The sequence below is a fragment of the Erythrolamprus reginae genome, chromosome 2 (assembly GCF_031021105.1).
Source record: "Erythrolamprus reginae isolate rEryReg1 chromosome 2, rEryReg1.hap1, whole genome shotgun sequence".
NCBI classification, from domain to species: Eukaryota; Metazoa; Chordata; class Lepidosauria; order Squamata; family Dipsadidae; genus Erythrolamprus; species Erythrolamprus reginae.
This window is the reverse complement of record NC_091951.1, coordinates 19,073,026-19,087,239: the sequence shown is the minus strand read 5'-3', so window position 1 is coordinate 19,087,239 and position 14,214 is coordinate 19,073,026. Positions and strand designations below refer to the sequence as shown.

Genomic DNA, 14,214 nt, shown 5'->3' with positions numbered 1-14,214 from the left:
ATATATTATTGTGCAGAACTGAGTTAATTATATTAAAATTATAAATTATATATATTATACTAATATTATATTATATATTATACAGTATATTATATGTGTGTGTGTGTGTGTGTGTGTATTTGTTTTCGTAGATTTTCACGGGTATATGTATGTAGATTGTTCTGAGTTCGGGTTTTGCCCCATGTAATGTTTTGAGTGTCTATGCGATGTTTCGGTGAAATCACATTCACCATCATCAGGCTGAAGTTTTGAGCTTCGTGCTGTTGTAAAACCCGAACTCAGAACAATCTGTATTACTGTATATATTAAATCTTGAACACCCAGTTCTTATCTAGACCTCTGCGGGCTGGTCACAGACAGCGGGCAGGCAGCATCCGGCCCTTGGGCCGCATTTTACCCAGGTCTGGTATACAGTATACATACTGTACAATACTGTATACAGTATGAATGCAGCTACAGTATGAATTCAGGCAAACTTAAACAAAGTTGAAACAGCATGGATTTTAATATGCAGCCAAGGCTCCCATCAGAGGCAACCCGAACCCCAGAAAAGTGTGCATAAGCGCACTATTGTGCCTATTGTCCCTGTCCTTCAGTCAAATTATCTTTTTTATCACTTTCATGCTTTGTTATGTTAATACAAACTATAATTCTATACTTGTTTGAGAAATATAATAAATAAATAAAAATAAATAATTAAAGCTGACCAGCAACACTAATTCAAATTTCTTGATTTTTTAAATTTTATTTATTTTGTCCAATACACAATAATACACAATGAAGGTTATAGAGGATATAGTAGAGAAGAAATACGAGATATAGCAGAGACTATAGGACAGGGGACGGAAGGCACTCTAGTGCGCTTATGTACGCCCCTTTCTGACCTCTTAGGAATCTGGAGAGGACAACCGTGGAAAGTCTAAGGGTAAAATGTTGGGGGTTAAGGGATGATACAACGGAGTCCGGTAAGGAGTTCCACCGACAACCCAATTACTAAAGTCATATTTTTTACAAGTCAAGTTTGGAGTGGTTAATATTAAGCTTGAATCTGTTGTGCGCTCTTGTGTTGTTGTGGTTGAAGTTGAAGTAGTCTTTGACAGGCAGGACATTGCAGCATATGATCTTGTGGGCAATACTTAGATCATGTTTAAGGCATTGTAGTTCTAAGCTTTCAAGACCCAGGATTGTAAGTCTAGTTTCGTAGAGTACAGTGATCCCTCGATTTTCGCGGGTTCAAACTTCGCGAAACGGCTATACCACGGTTTTTCAAAAAATATTAATTAAAAAATACTCCGCGGTTTTTTTTCTATACCACGGTTTTTCCCACCCGATGACATCATATGTCATCACCAAGAGTCACTTCTCTCTCTCTTTCTTTCTTTCCTGTCATTCTCTGCTTCAATCATTTTCTCATTTCTCTTTTTTTCTCCCTTTTTCTATAATTTTTCTCTCTCTCTCTACCTTCCACTCTCCCCCCTCTTGCTCTCTCTCTCTTTCTCCCTCTCTCTCTCCCTCTCTGTGAGAACGCCTGCCCCCACCTCTCCTGCAGCCCCCTCGCTGATAGCTGGGACGAAAGCGCTCTCAGCTAAGGGATTGTGAGAGGGGCGGGCATTTTCAAAGCGCTCAAGAGTGGCTACCGGCCGAATGAGGAGGATGAGAAGCCATAGCCGCCAGCACTGCTGCAGGAGGACCCGTGTCCCAAGAAAGCCGGTGAGAGGGGTGGATCGGGCAGGTGGGCGGTAACGGCGAGGGGGCCGGAGGCGCTGGGGGGGCGGGGCAGCCGACATTCAAAGCAATCTTTGCCGGCCTCCGCACTTTCGTCGTTCCCTGCCCTAATTTCAAGCCCGGCTCCTTGCGCTGCCTTGAAAAAGGGTGCGTGGGGGTAGTTTTGGGCTGTCCATAGCCAAAAATGGTGTTTTTACTTCCGCACCGCTACTTCGCGGAAAATCGACTTTCGCGGGAGGTCTTGGAACGTAACCCCCGCGAAAATCGAGGGAACACTGTATTCTGTTTCGAGGGAGAGGATAGGGGGACAGGAGAAGAGGAAGGAGAGAAGACATGGAAAGAAGAGATGAGGGAGGAAGAGGAGAGGGAGGGAGGAGAAAAGAACAGGAGGAGGGAGGGGAGGGAGAGAAGGGGGGAGAAGAGAAGGAGAAAGGAGGAGAGAAGCCGAGGGAAGAAGAGATGAGAGATGTCATGGGGGAAGATGGCAGGAGTCAGAAGTTGCTCCAACTCCCATTGTTTTTTCCCCCTTGCTTTTGGTTGTTCTGTTTCTCCATTTAGCACTAGCAATAGTACTTAGCAACCCTCTGTGGTTTTACAGAGTTGGCATATTGCCCCCAAACAATCTGGGTCCTCATTTTACCCACCTTGGAAGGATGGAAGGCAGTACTGCATTCTAACCACTGGGCCACCTCGACTCTATTTAGATAAAGGGAAGACCTCTGAAATGGCGTCTCCCCACCACCACCAGGAGCCAGACTTCAGCTGGTGCAGAAGTGCCTGCAATAACGGGAGTACCAAGGTACGCCCGTATTACTCCAAATTTACGCATGCTTGGTTGCCAGTCGATCTCCAAGTGCAATTCAAGGTGTTGGTAATCTCCTTTAAAGCCCTAAATGACTAAGGGCCTCCTCCCCTCATACCTCGCTGCGGCCAATTAAGGGCCCACAGTCAGACTTCTACAGGTCCTGTCCGCCAATGTCAATGGGGAAGAGCCTTCTCTGTGGTGGCTCCGATACTTTGGGACTAACTGCCTCCACAGATCTGCACTATCTCCACCCTACCGGTCTCCCGGAAAGCCACTAAGACCTGTTTTTTCCGGCAGGCCTGAAATTAGGTTGATTGCAAGTATGTATGTTTTTTATGTTATTACTGACTTTTATTATTAGAGTTGAAAGGGACCTTACAGGTCATCTAGTCCAACCCCCTGCTCACGCAGGAATCCTGCACCACCTCAGCCAGATGGCAGTCCAATCTCCCCTTGAATATGTCGAGTGTTGGGGCGTTCACAACCTCCGCTGGCAGGCCGTTCCACTGGTTGATCGCTCTGACCGTCAGGAAGTTCCTCCTTATTTCCAGGTTGAATCTCTCCTTGGTGACCTTCCGTTGCCCCTGGTCTGGCCCACTGATGCTCTGGAAAACAATGTGACTCCCTCCTCTCTGTGGCTATCATGTCCCCCCTGGCCCTCCTTTTTGCTAGACTATCCATGCCCAAGTTCCAGCAACCTCTCTTAATTTGTCTTGGTTTCTAGTCGCCTTATCATTTTGGTTGCTGTCTTCTGTACCTTTTTCCAGCGTTTCTAAATGCTGGAGTGTTGTCGTATTTATTCCTATTGTTAGCCGCTCGGAGTCCGTTTGGAGTGAGCGGCATATAAATAAAATAAAATAAAATAATAAATGTTAAAACCCGTGGACAGAACTGACCTTTTCATTTCTCTTTATTTGCAAAGTATCTTCCCATTACACTAAAAGATGATTAACCATACAATCCTTTTAAAGCCACCCATGCATATGAAAGGCAGTCAGCTACAACAACCAGCTATTTCCCAAAAGCACAGATTTGACACAATTCCTACAAAAGGGCAAAATCAAGGAACAAATTAAGGGGGGGCTGAGGGAGGGGGGAGGAATCTCTTATGTTTGGGACACTGAGCAGAGACTGCTTGCTTAGAAGCAATCATTGTTTGCATTCACATGTTAATTCAGTGTTTCAAATTGTTTGCAAGTCCCATTTTCTCTTAAACATTCTGGTAGTCCTCGACTCACCACAACCGGGTCCAGAATTTCTGTTGCCGAATAGAGTTTAGTTGACCTGTCAAAAAGGTGGCAAAAGTTGATCACATCACCCCGGGACCCTGCGACTGTCGTAAATATGAATCAGTTGCCGAGCAACTGAATTTTGATCACGGGAGAGGCTTCCATGGTCGTAACTGCGAATGGTCGCAAGTCGCTTTTTTCCCAGCCTCGTTTTTAATTTTGAATGGTCCATAAATGAATCGTCATAAGTCAAGGACTATCTGTAACATCTGGAACATTTTCAGAACAGATTCTCTCCGTCCATGAGACTTTTCCCCCTTTCTGCTGCAAATTTTTCAGAAGAATTGCAGGGATTAGTTTTCAATTGCCCTTTTTTTTTTTAAAAAAAAAGTGAAATTATCTTGCAAAACCAAGGGAATCAAGGTGCTGGGTTTTACAGTGTAACTTAAACCAGTTTGTTGTGCTGGAAAGCCCTCAGGGTTAAATTTCTTTTAAAAAAGGAGAGGCTAACATAATACAAATAGTATAAATAGCAAAAACCTAAACAAGGTATGGATAACAAATACAATCTAAATTTAAAATATACATAACATACAATAGAATCAGAAACTCAGTAAACGTCAGTGTTTGAAAACTCAAAAGAGGATGGATGGACGTGAGGACCATTTGAAAAAAATCCTGTTTATAGGTTTATATTTCAAGTACCTTTGGTAAATGACCTAAATCCATCCTTCTCTCTATCTCTTTGCAGGTTAAAAAAAAAATAGTGTTCTTCTGATCACAAATACCCAAAACCTGTACTACAGTATCAATTCTATGCTACGGATCCCAGAAAATCTCACAACCATCCAAAGAGCTCCGAGAACTCAGGCCCCTCGAGAAAATTTGGTATTTACCATTGTAGAGCTGCATCAGCCCATCTGCCTCCAACTCTACCGACCCTTTTATAAGAGCAGGTCATTTCCATCGTCGACCAATAAATGTCAGCGTGGAACAGAAGGGCCTTGCCACAAGCCAAAATTGTTTTAGAAACGTGATTTTTTTTAAAAAGGAAAAAAAAGAACCGGTCTATGCATTTTCACCCGAATGATTTCATGGGATGAAATATGGTTAAGCAATATTTTTAATGGAAGCTACAGCGTGTGTGTGTGTGTTTCTGGGGGGCACTTTGGAGTCAATCTTCACAAAATGCCTGCATTTTTCTAAGCAATATTTTCCCAAGGGGTTTGCCATTGCCTCTTTTCTAGGGCTGAGAAGGAGGGACTGGCCCGAGGCCACCCAACTGGAACTGAGGGGCTGTCAGTTTCTATCCTGATGCCTTTGACCACTCCAGCAAACTGGTTCTTTTTTTCTAATTACAGGAAGGTTGAATTTAGTAAGATCTGACCCTCGAATCTCTCAACATTCAAATGCTTACAGTAACTCCCATTGAATCTCTGTTGTGTAACATCCTCCCACAGCCCCTACTGGTGCTCAGGAGTCTTATTAGATCCCAATCCTGCACTTATTCTTCTATCATCTTCTTTTAACAACCCCACAATCCAGTACAGGTAGTCCCTGACTTACGACGTCGACCCGTTCCTATGGTGGATTGTAAGCCGAATTTCGGTGTAAGTCGGGATCTTCCTCCATTTCGTTCTAACGCTGTCTCGCCTGATTTCCCCCCAAGCCTGTAGCAAGGCCAGCTACTCTAAAGCTCGATTTGAGCTTTGAATACCCAACTTTGAAGGGTCTTGTTGCCCCCGTGTCGTCACATCAAGACGTCACCGCGGCGACAAAAAAAATTGCCTGCTTGCTAAAGCGCTTCATTCGCGCCTCCTTCCAACCCCCGCGGTTCAGGAAGCACCGGAGCCGGCGAATGCCAGCGATTCTGCAGCCCGCTGCCAAAGTTTGGGGCAGTGAGAATAAACCAAGCGAGCGCAGCGTGGCAGGAGGAGGGGGCCGGTTTCGTGTCGTAACCACGAAACACTGTAAGTCGGGGAGGGTGTAACCCGGGGACTACCTGTAACGGCGAACCTTTTTCAGTTCACACCAAAAGGGTGTGTGCGCGCATGCTAGCATACCCCCACACCCATTCCCTGCCCTTCCCACATAGCCATGCTGCCCTGGCACATGGGCACAATTTCCCTTGCCATCACCACGCATACGCAAAAGCCTCACTGAAGCCTGGGACAGTGGGGAAAAAATGGCCAAACGGGCAAACCCGCCCTGGGTTTCCGGAGGACGGCCTAGAGATCGAAATAATAATAAATCGGAATTTTGAAAAAACTGACTGTTAAAAAAATATCATAAGGGAGGACTGTTAGAAAAATAATAAATAAATAAAGCAAGCCCTCCCTGTGATGCTTTTCCTCCGACAAGCAAACAGGGGAGATTTCTTTTTCCGTTAGGAGACAATTCCCGGAGCCAGCATTGTGCCTGTGTCTCATTGGGAATCTCCTCCCCAGCATTCGAGAGGATTAATATCTGGCTGTAAAAAATAATAATAATAATGCCGCGTTATCCATCTTTTTCTCAGCTTCTTACAAGGGTCTGCTTTCCGTTTAAACCTGCCTAAGATGACAACCTTACATCGGTTTGATCGTTACAGCTTTCTGCAGCCGCAGTCAATTCGCACTGAAAAATAAACATGCTTAATTCCTGTGCTGTATTAGCGTGGAAAGATTTAAAACAAAAAAAACCCAGCATGCTGCAAATCTAACACACTCCTGGCTATTCATGCATCCACGCTTATTATCCATGACGGCTTCGTGATTTTGGCAGCATTGCGTTCAGGGCTTTTTCAAACTTGGCAACTTTAAGATGCGCGGACTTCGGCTCCCAGGGAAATTATTTGAGAGTGGCTGGGGAATTCTGGGAGTTGAAGCCCGGTCATCTTAAAGCCGACCGGATTGGGAAAAACCCTCCTCTCTCTTGTTTGAAAACCGAGCGGTTTGAAAAATGCCTCTGCAGAACAGCCGATCTTGCATCTCATCCAAAATCTTCTTTTGTTTTTTAAAATTTTCTCCGGATCGTCTGTTCCTCCCTTGCCATCTTTTTGCATACTTCTGATTCTATTCAGCTAACCAAAGAGGCCGTCTTTTTATTCACCAAGCACCAGAAAACCCTCCTGCCACATCCCTCTCAAATCTGGGCGTCAGGCCGAAGCCATCGTAGAGTTGTATGGCCTGAGGGAGTCAGAACAAGCGGAAGAGATCTCGTGGTTCTCTCCTGATTCAAGCTAAAAAGGATCCCGTTTGAAAAAATAACGGGGAGGGAAAACACCCTCTTTTTAAAAGATGCTGGCTGTCTTCCCTTTCAACCGTTTCAGTTCAATTCTTTCTCTTGGCTTCTGTGTGGACTGAGAAAACAAACCGAACCGTGCGAGCTGAGCCTGCTACCTGAGGAGCAGAATTTTTAACTGTTAACTTTTGGGGATTTTCCTCCCCTCCCCAAGCTTACTCCCTAAATTGAGTCTTTGTAGAAAGGAAAGAAGAGAAAATATCTCTCTCCAATTGTTGCCAGGAGGCAAACAAAGTGAGCGAAGGAGTCCAGGGGATTTCATGACATCCTTGTGTGGAACTGGTCTCTTCCCAAAACAAGACAAAATAAAATAATACAAAATAAAAATCCCTGCTTTGTGATCTCAGATCAACGAACCTGCCCTCTGGGGGAGAAACATACAGGTTTCGTTTTCCTCTGCAGAGCCTTCACAGGGCTAAGGTCCCCTCCTCTGTGAATTCTTTCACAACCAGGATGGCTTGGTCGCCCACCGAAGACTCCTGAATAGTCCACAGGTTGGGCATGCCTGCTTCCCCGGACTCGGCGGGAGAGGAGTAGGTCGAAAGGGGCCAGGGGAACGGCTCAGCGGGGTGCGCGTACTGGTAATAGCTCCCCTGGGAAATGTTCCCAATATCCAAAAAGATATTGGTCCCCAAGGGAGCCTTCGCGCCACGCTTCTCTTCTGAGGTCTTATGGCGCTTGGGGTCGTGCGTGCTCTGATGCCGGATGAGGTGCGAGCTCTGGTTGAAGCTCTTCCCGCACTCGGTGCACCGGTAGGGCTTCTCTCCCGTGTGGATCTTCTGGTGCCGGAGGAGCGTGGCCAGGTCGTTGAAGCTCTTCCCGCACTCGGTGCACCGGTAGGGTTTCTCCCCGGTGTGGATCCTCTGGTGCCGGAGGAGGGTCCGGCGGTCGCTGAAGCTCTTCCCGCACTCGGAGCACTCGAACGGCCGCTCGCCGGTGTGGACCCGCCAGTGGGCCTCCAGGTTGGACTTGTCGCAGAAGCTCTTGCTGCAGCTGGAGCACTTGTAGGGCTTCTCCCCCGTGTGGCTCCGCCAGTGGGTCTTCAAGCTGTACTTGTTGTAGAAGCTCTTGCTGCAGCTGGAGCAGTGGAAGGTCTTCTCCCGGCTTTCCACGTGGGTTTTCTGATGGGTGATCAGGTTGGTGGTCCGGTTGAAGCTCTTCCCGCATTCCGGGCACTTGTAAGGTTTCTCCCCGGTGTGGATTCTCTGGTGGCGGAGGAAGCTGGTTTTGTCGCAAAAGCCCTTGCTGCAGACGGTGCACTTGTAGGGCTTCTCCCCCGTGTGGATGCGTTGGTGGACTTTCAGGCTCGCCTTCCGGGTGAAACATTTCCCGCACACTTTGCACAGCTCCTTCCTCTTGCCCTTGTAGGCCTTTTGCTGCTCCGGCGTGGCACTGTAGTCGTCGCTTCCTTGGGAACTGTCTTCATTCAGCCAATCTTCCGCTTGGCCTTCTTCATTCTTTCCTGGCTCTTGGCGGTTCCCAAAGGGGCTTCCCACATCTTCTTCTTCTTCTTCTTCGTCCTCTGTATCTTCTGACAACACCCCGTACTGCTCCCATTCACTTCCACTTTCACAGGGGTCACCTAGAAGAAGAGAGACAGACAAAGAGAGGGAGAGAGGGTTCAGTTCTGGAGACCTCGCCTACAAAAAGATATTGAATGCTGGCTGGGGAATTCTGGGAGTTGAAGTCCAAATATCTTCAAGTTGCCAAGGTTGGGAAACACTGCTCTAGAGTAGCAAAACCTCAGGAGAAGTGGGATCTTTGGTGCTCCCCGAGCTTGATTGCTCCCCTGGAAGACATTTCATAACTCAAACCGGCGCTGATGATGTTACCTAGTTGGGCAACAAAATGTCTGCAGGAACAAAGCAATGGAAACTGCAGTTTAATGTTTCCAAAGGTAAAATAATGCACTTGGGGAAAAGGAATCCTCAATCTGAGTATTGTATTGGCAGTTCTGTGTTAGCAAAAAATTCGGAAGAGAAGGATTTAGGGGTAGTGATTTCTGACCGTCTCAAAATGGGTGAGCAGTGCGGTCGGGCGGTAGGAAAAGCAAGTAGGATGCTTGGCTGCATAGCTAGAGGTATAACAACCAGGAAGAGGGAGATTGTGATCCTGCTATATAGAGCACTGGTGAGACCACGTTTGGAATACTGTGTTCAGTTCTGGAGACCTCACCTACAAAAAGATATTGACAAAATTGAACGGGTCCAAAGACGGGCTACAAGAATGGTGGAAGGTCTTAAGCCTAAAACGTATCAGGAAAGACTTAATGAACTCAATCTGTATAGTCTGGAGGACAGAAGGAAAAGGGGGGACATGATCGAAACATTTAAATATGTTAAAGGGTTAAATAAGGTCCAGGAGGGAAGTGTTTTTAATAGGAAAGTGAACACAAGAACAAGGGGTCGCAATCTGAAGTTAGTTGGGGGAAAGATCAAAAGCAACATGAGAAAATATTATTTTACTGAAAGAGTAGAAGATCCTTGGAACAAACTTCCAGCAGACGTGGTTGGTAAATCCACAGTAACTGAATTTAAACATGCCTGGGATAAACATATATCCATCCTAAGATAAAATTCAGGAAATAGTATAAGGGCAGACTAGATGGACCATGAGGTCTGTTTCTGCCGTCAGTCTTCTATGTTTCTATGAGAGATAAATTTAGAGAGAAAGAAAGAGAGAGAGATAGGAAGAAATAAAGAGACAGAGGAAGACCGAAAGACAGAAGGAAAAAGAGAAAGGAGAGAAAGTGAAAAAGAAAAAGAAACAGAAACAGAGACCAAAAGAGAATGAGAGAGAAAAAGAAAAAAAGAGAGAGAGAAAAAGAGAGAAAGAAAGAAACTGATTAATTGTTCTGTCAGGAAATTTCTCCTTAGTTCTCAGTTTTCGGAGAGTCTTCGGAGAGAGGCGTCAAACAAATCTAATAAACTAGAAACATAGAAACATAGAAGACTGACGGCAGAAAAAGACCCCATGGTCCATCTAGTCTGCCCTTTTACTATTTCCTGTATTTTATCTTACAATGGATATATGTTTATCCCAGGCATGTTTAAATTCAGTTACTGTGGATTTACCAACCACGTATGCTGGAAGTTTGTTCCAAGGATCTACTACTCTTTCAGTAAAATAATACTTTCTCATGTTGCCTTTGATCTTTCCCCCAACTAACTTCAGATTGTGTCCCCTTGTTCTTGTGTTCACTTTCCTGTTAAAAACACTTCCCTCCTGAACCCTATTTAACCCTTTAACATATTTAAATGTTTCGATCATGTCCCCCCTTTTTTATAACTATAAGTTGCTTCTCTCCTTGATTAGTATCCACCTATTGCTTATTGTTCTACCCTCAAGTGCTTTGGAGAATAGCTTGACTCTCTCTTCTTTGTGGCAACACCTGAGATATTGGAACATTGCTATCATATCTTCCCTGCTCTTCTTTTCATTAAAATAAACATATCCAGTCTCTGCAACTGTTCTTCCTATGTTTTAGCCTCAAGGCCAGCAGTGGGTTGCTCCTACCGTGTTTCCCCGAAAATAAGACACTGTCTTATATTAATTTTTGCTCCAAAAGTTGTGCTACGTCTTATTTTCAGGGGGGTGCTTTATATTTCTCAAATAAGACAAATTCACAGGCAGAAAAGCTGACAACCCCAAAGAAAGTGTACGGTACAGTACATTGATTACGCTATGATACCTGTCAGTATGGCACCCACACACACAAACGACGGCACTTATATGGTACAACAGTATACTCCCGCTATTGCAGCTTCCGGCCACCCGAGGAACTACAGTCTACGCACTGTAGTGGAGATTGCAATGGCGGTGAGACAGCAGCAGACTGTGTCTGCTGTACTGGACGGTACAAAGCGATGGAAGGGGCCAGCAGGGGACGCCACATTATTACGGTACCGCTATGAACAGCTTACCGTACCGTATATAAACTTGACTACGCCTTATTTTCGGGGGGTGCCTTATAATTTAATAATAATAATTTATTAGATTTGTATGCCGCCCCTCTCCGAAGACTCGGGGCGGCTCACAACAAACGATAAAAAACAATATTATACAGTGATCCCCCGGTTATTGCGTCCCCGACCATTGCGAACAGGGTAATTTGCGATTTTTCAACCCGGAAGTCAAAACACCATCTGCGCATGTGTGCCCTTTTTTTCTATGGGCACGCATGCGTAGATGGGGCCCGGCAGATCAGCTGCTGGGCGGCTTCCCTGGGTCTTCCCCCTCTTGCTGGCGGGAGGGCGAGCAGCGGGCATCAGCAAGGAGTTTCCCGGAGTTTCCCCACCGCCCACGCAAACTCCTCGCTGCCGCCCGCCCTTCGCCCGCCCACGCCGTTCATTCTCGCCGCTTTCGAGCTGAGTCCTGAAGCGAATTCGCTCCGGGACTCAGCTCGAAAGCGCCGACAGCCAGCGCGGAGAAGCCGTTCGCTGGCGCTGGCTGTCGGCGTTTTGGAGCTGAGTCCCGGAGCGAATTCGCTCCGGGACTCAGCTCGAAAGCGCCGACAGCCAGCGCGGAGAAGCCGTTCGCTGGCGTTGGCTGTCGGCGCTTTGGAGCTGAGTCCCGAAGCGAATTCGCTCCGGGACTCAGCTCCAAAGCGGCGACAGCCAGCGCGGAGAAGCCGTTCGCTGGCGTTGGCTGTCGGCGCTTTGGAGCTGAGTCCCGGAGCGAATTCGCTCCGGGACTCAGCTCGAAAGCGGCGACAGCCAGCGCGGAGAAGCCGTTCGCTGGCGTTGGCTGTCGGCGCTTTGGAGCTGAATCCCGGAGCGAATTCGCTCCGGGACTCAGCTCCAAAGCGCCGACAGCCAGCGCGGAGAAGCCGTTCGCTGGCGTTGGCTGTCGGTGCTTTTGAGCTGAGTCCCGGAGCGAATTCGCTCCGGGACTCAGCTCGAAAGCGCCGACAGCCAGCGCGGAGAAGCCATTCGCTGGCGCTGGCTGTCGGCGCTTTTGAGCTGAGTCCCGGAGCGAATTCGCTCCGGGACTCAGCTCGAAAGCGCCGACAGCCAGCGCGGCGCGGCTGTTTTAAAATGTCGCCGCTGGTATGGGGGGCTTGCCAGCACCCCCCGGACCCCCAACCCGGGTTTGGGGGGCTGCTAGGAAGCCCCCCATGCCGGCGGCGACATTTTAAAACAGCCGCGCCGCCCCCAATCTTCGGCTCCTCGCTAGCGCTGCGGGAGTAAAAACACCATCTGCACATGCGCAGATGGTGTTTTTACTTCCGCAGCGCTACTTCGCGAAAACCCGCTCGTTGCGGGGGGTTCTGGAACGGAACCCTCGCAACGAGCGGGGGATCACTGTACAGGCACAAATCTAATATTAAGAAAAAACTAAAAACCCCATCATAATTAAAAACCAAACAACACATACATACCAAACATAAATTATAATAAGCCTGGGGGAAAGGTGTCTCAAATCCCCCATGCCTGGCGGTATAAGTGGGTCTTAAGTAGTTTACGGAAGACAAGGAGGGTGGGAGCAGTTCTAATCTTCGGGGGGAGATGATTCCAGAGGGCCAGGGCCACCACAGAGAAGGCTCTTCCCCTGGGGCCCGCCAGATGACATTGCTAAGTCGACGGGACCCGGAGAAGGCCAACTCTGTGGGACCTTATCGGCCGCTGGGATTCGTGCGGTAGCAGGCGGTTCCGGAGGTATTCTGGTCCAATGCCATGTAGGGCTTTAAAGGTCTTATATTAGCAAATTCTGCAAAACCTCTGACATGCCTTACTTTCGGGGTACGTCTTATTTTCGGGGAAACAGGGTAGCTCCAATTGGTTCTTAGAATTGGTAGCGCTGTCGGCAAAAGGCTACACCCACCGACCTGGGATGCTTCTGTAGAGAAGCATCGCACAGACAAACCAGTAGCAAAAGCATTAGCAACCCACTACTACCCTAGTTGCTGTCCTCTGCACTCTTTCTAGAGTCTCAACATCTTTTTTAATAATTAAAAAAAAACCCACCAATGAGCAGACGATCCTTAGGGAACTCTGCTTGGATAGGTAAGAATGGCCTTTTCTGGGGCCAAAACGACCTCTCTGGAGTAGGCTTTCTGATGGGGCCAGGGTGTGGGAGGGCAGTCTTCCCTTTCTTCTAGATCAGAGGTCTACAAACTTGGCAACTTTAAGACTTGTGGACTTCAAGTCCCAGAATTATTTTAAATGCTGGCTGGAGAATTCTGGGAGTTGAAGTCCACAAGTCTTAAAAGTTGCCAAGTTTTGGGACCCATGTTCTGGATACTCACTTTCAGGCGTCCCCATCATGAAAGTGATCTTTTCTGGTGATCTTCCTGGCAATGCCTGCGGGGGGTTCTTGGACACGGGGACTCCAGCGTTCTCAATAACTGTCTCTTTACGTCCAGCAATTGTCTTGTCCTCTTTTCAGCCACCGAGAAATGAAGAGAGAGGGAATGTTGAAAAAATGTTGAATGGATCATGAGGTCTTTTTCTGCTGCCAATCTTCTATGTTTCTAAAAATCTTATTGCTTTAGCTCTTTCCAGGACATAAATCAGCTGTTCTCATTTCCCAAACTAATTTTTCAAAGTTGCTTATTTTATCAAGTTTCTTCTATTTAAAAGGAAAAAAGCTGGAACCAGCTCCCCCCAGAGATTAGGATTGCCCCCACCCTCCTTGCCTTTCGTAAACTTCTTAAAACTCACCTCTGCCATCAGGCATGGGGGAACTGAGACATCTCCCCTTGCCTATATAGTTTTATGTATGGTATGTTTGTGTGCATGCTTTTTAAATAATGGGATTTTTTAGGCTTTTAATGTTAAATTGTTATTTTAGACTCTTAATGTTAGATTTGTTATTGTATATTTTTTATCACTGCTGTGAGCCGCCCTGAGTCTGCGGAGAGGGGCGGCATACAAATCTAATTAATAATAATAATAATAATAATAATAATAATAATAATATTAATAATAATAACAACAACAATAAGAACAATAACATCTGCTATTACTCGAGGACTACCTGTACTAATTTTATGACTGCCAGGATTCACTTGACAAATGTGGCAAGAAAAGTTATAAAATGAGGCAAAACTCACTTAACAAATTTCCCACTTAACAAACATGAATTTTGGGTTCAATTGTGGTCGTAAATTGAGGACTACCTGTATGTAGTCTACCATAGCTACACACAGGTAGCTATGGTAGCTCATTTTTG

At 46.6% G+C, this 14,214-nt stretch overlaps 1 protein-coding gene across 4 annotated transcripts in view; it reads right to left on the bottom strand.

Moving 5' to 3' along the window:
• Positions 1-3,422: 3,422 nt before the first annotated feature.
• LOC139159819 (zinc finger protein 1 homolog) overlaps positions 3,423-14,214 on the bottom strand; it is a 43,750-nt gene continuing 32,958 nt past the window's right edge. For all 4 annotated transcript variants that reach the window (XM_070737224.1, XM_070737222.1, XM_070737226.1 and 1 more), the window contains exons 5-6: positions 13,289-13,420; positions 3,423-8,623 (exon numbers count right to left, since the gene is read on the bottom strand). In XM_070737224.1, the coding sequence (XP_070593325.1) occupies positions 7,449-8,623; positions 13,289-13,420 (1,307 nt within the window). In that variant the 3' untranslated portion in view covers positions 3,423-7,448. The remainder of the gene's footprint in view (positions 8,624-13,288; positions 13,421-14,214) is intronic.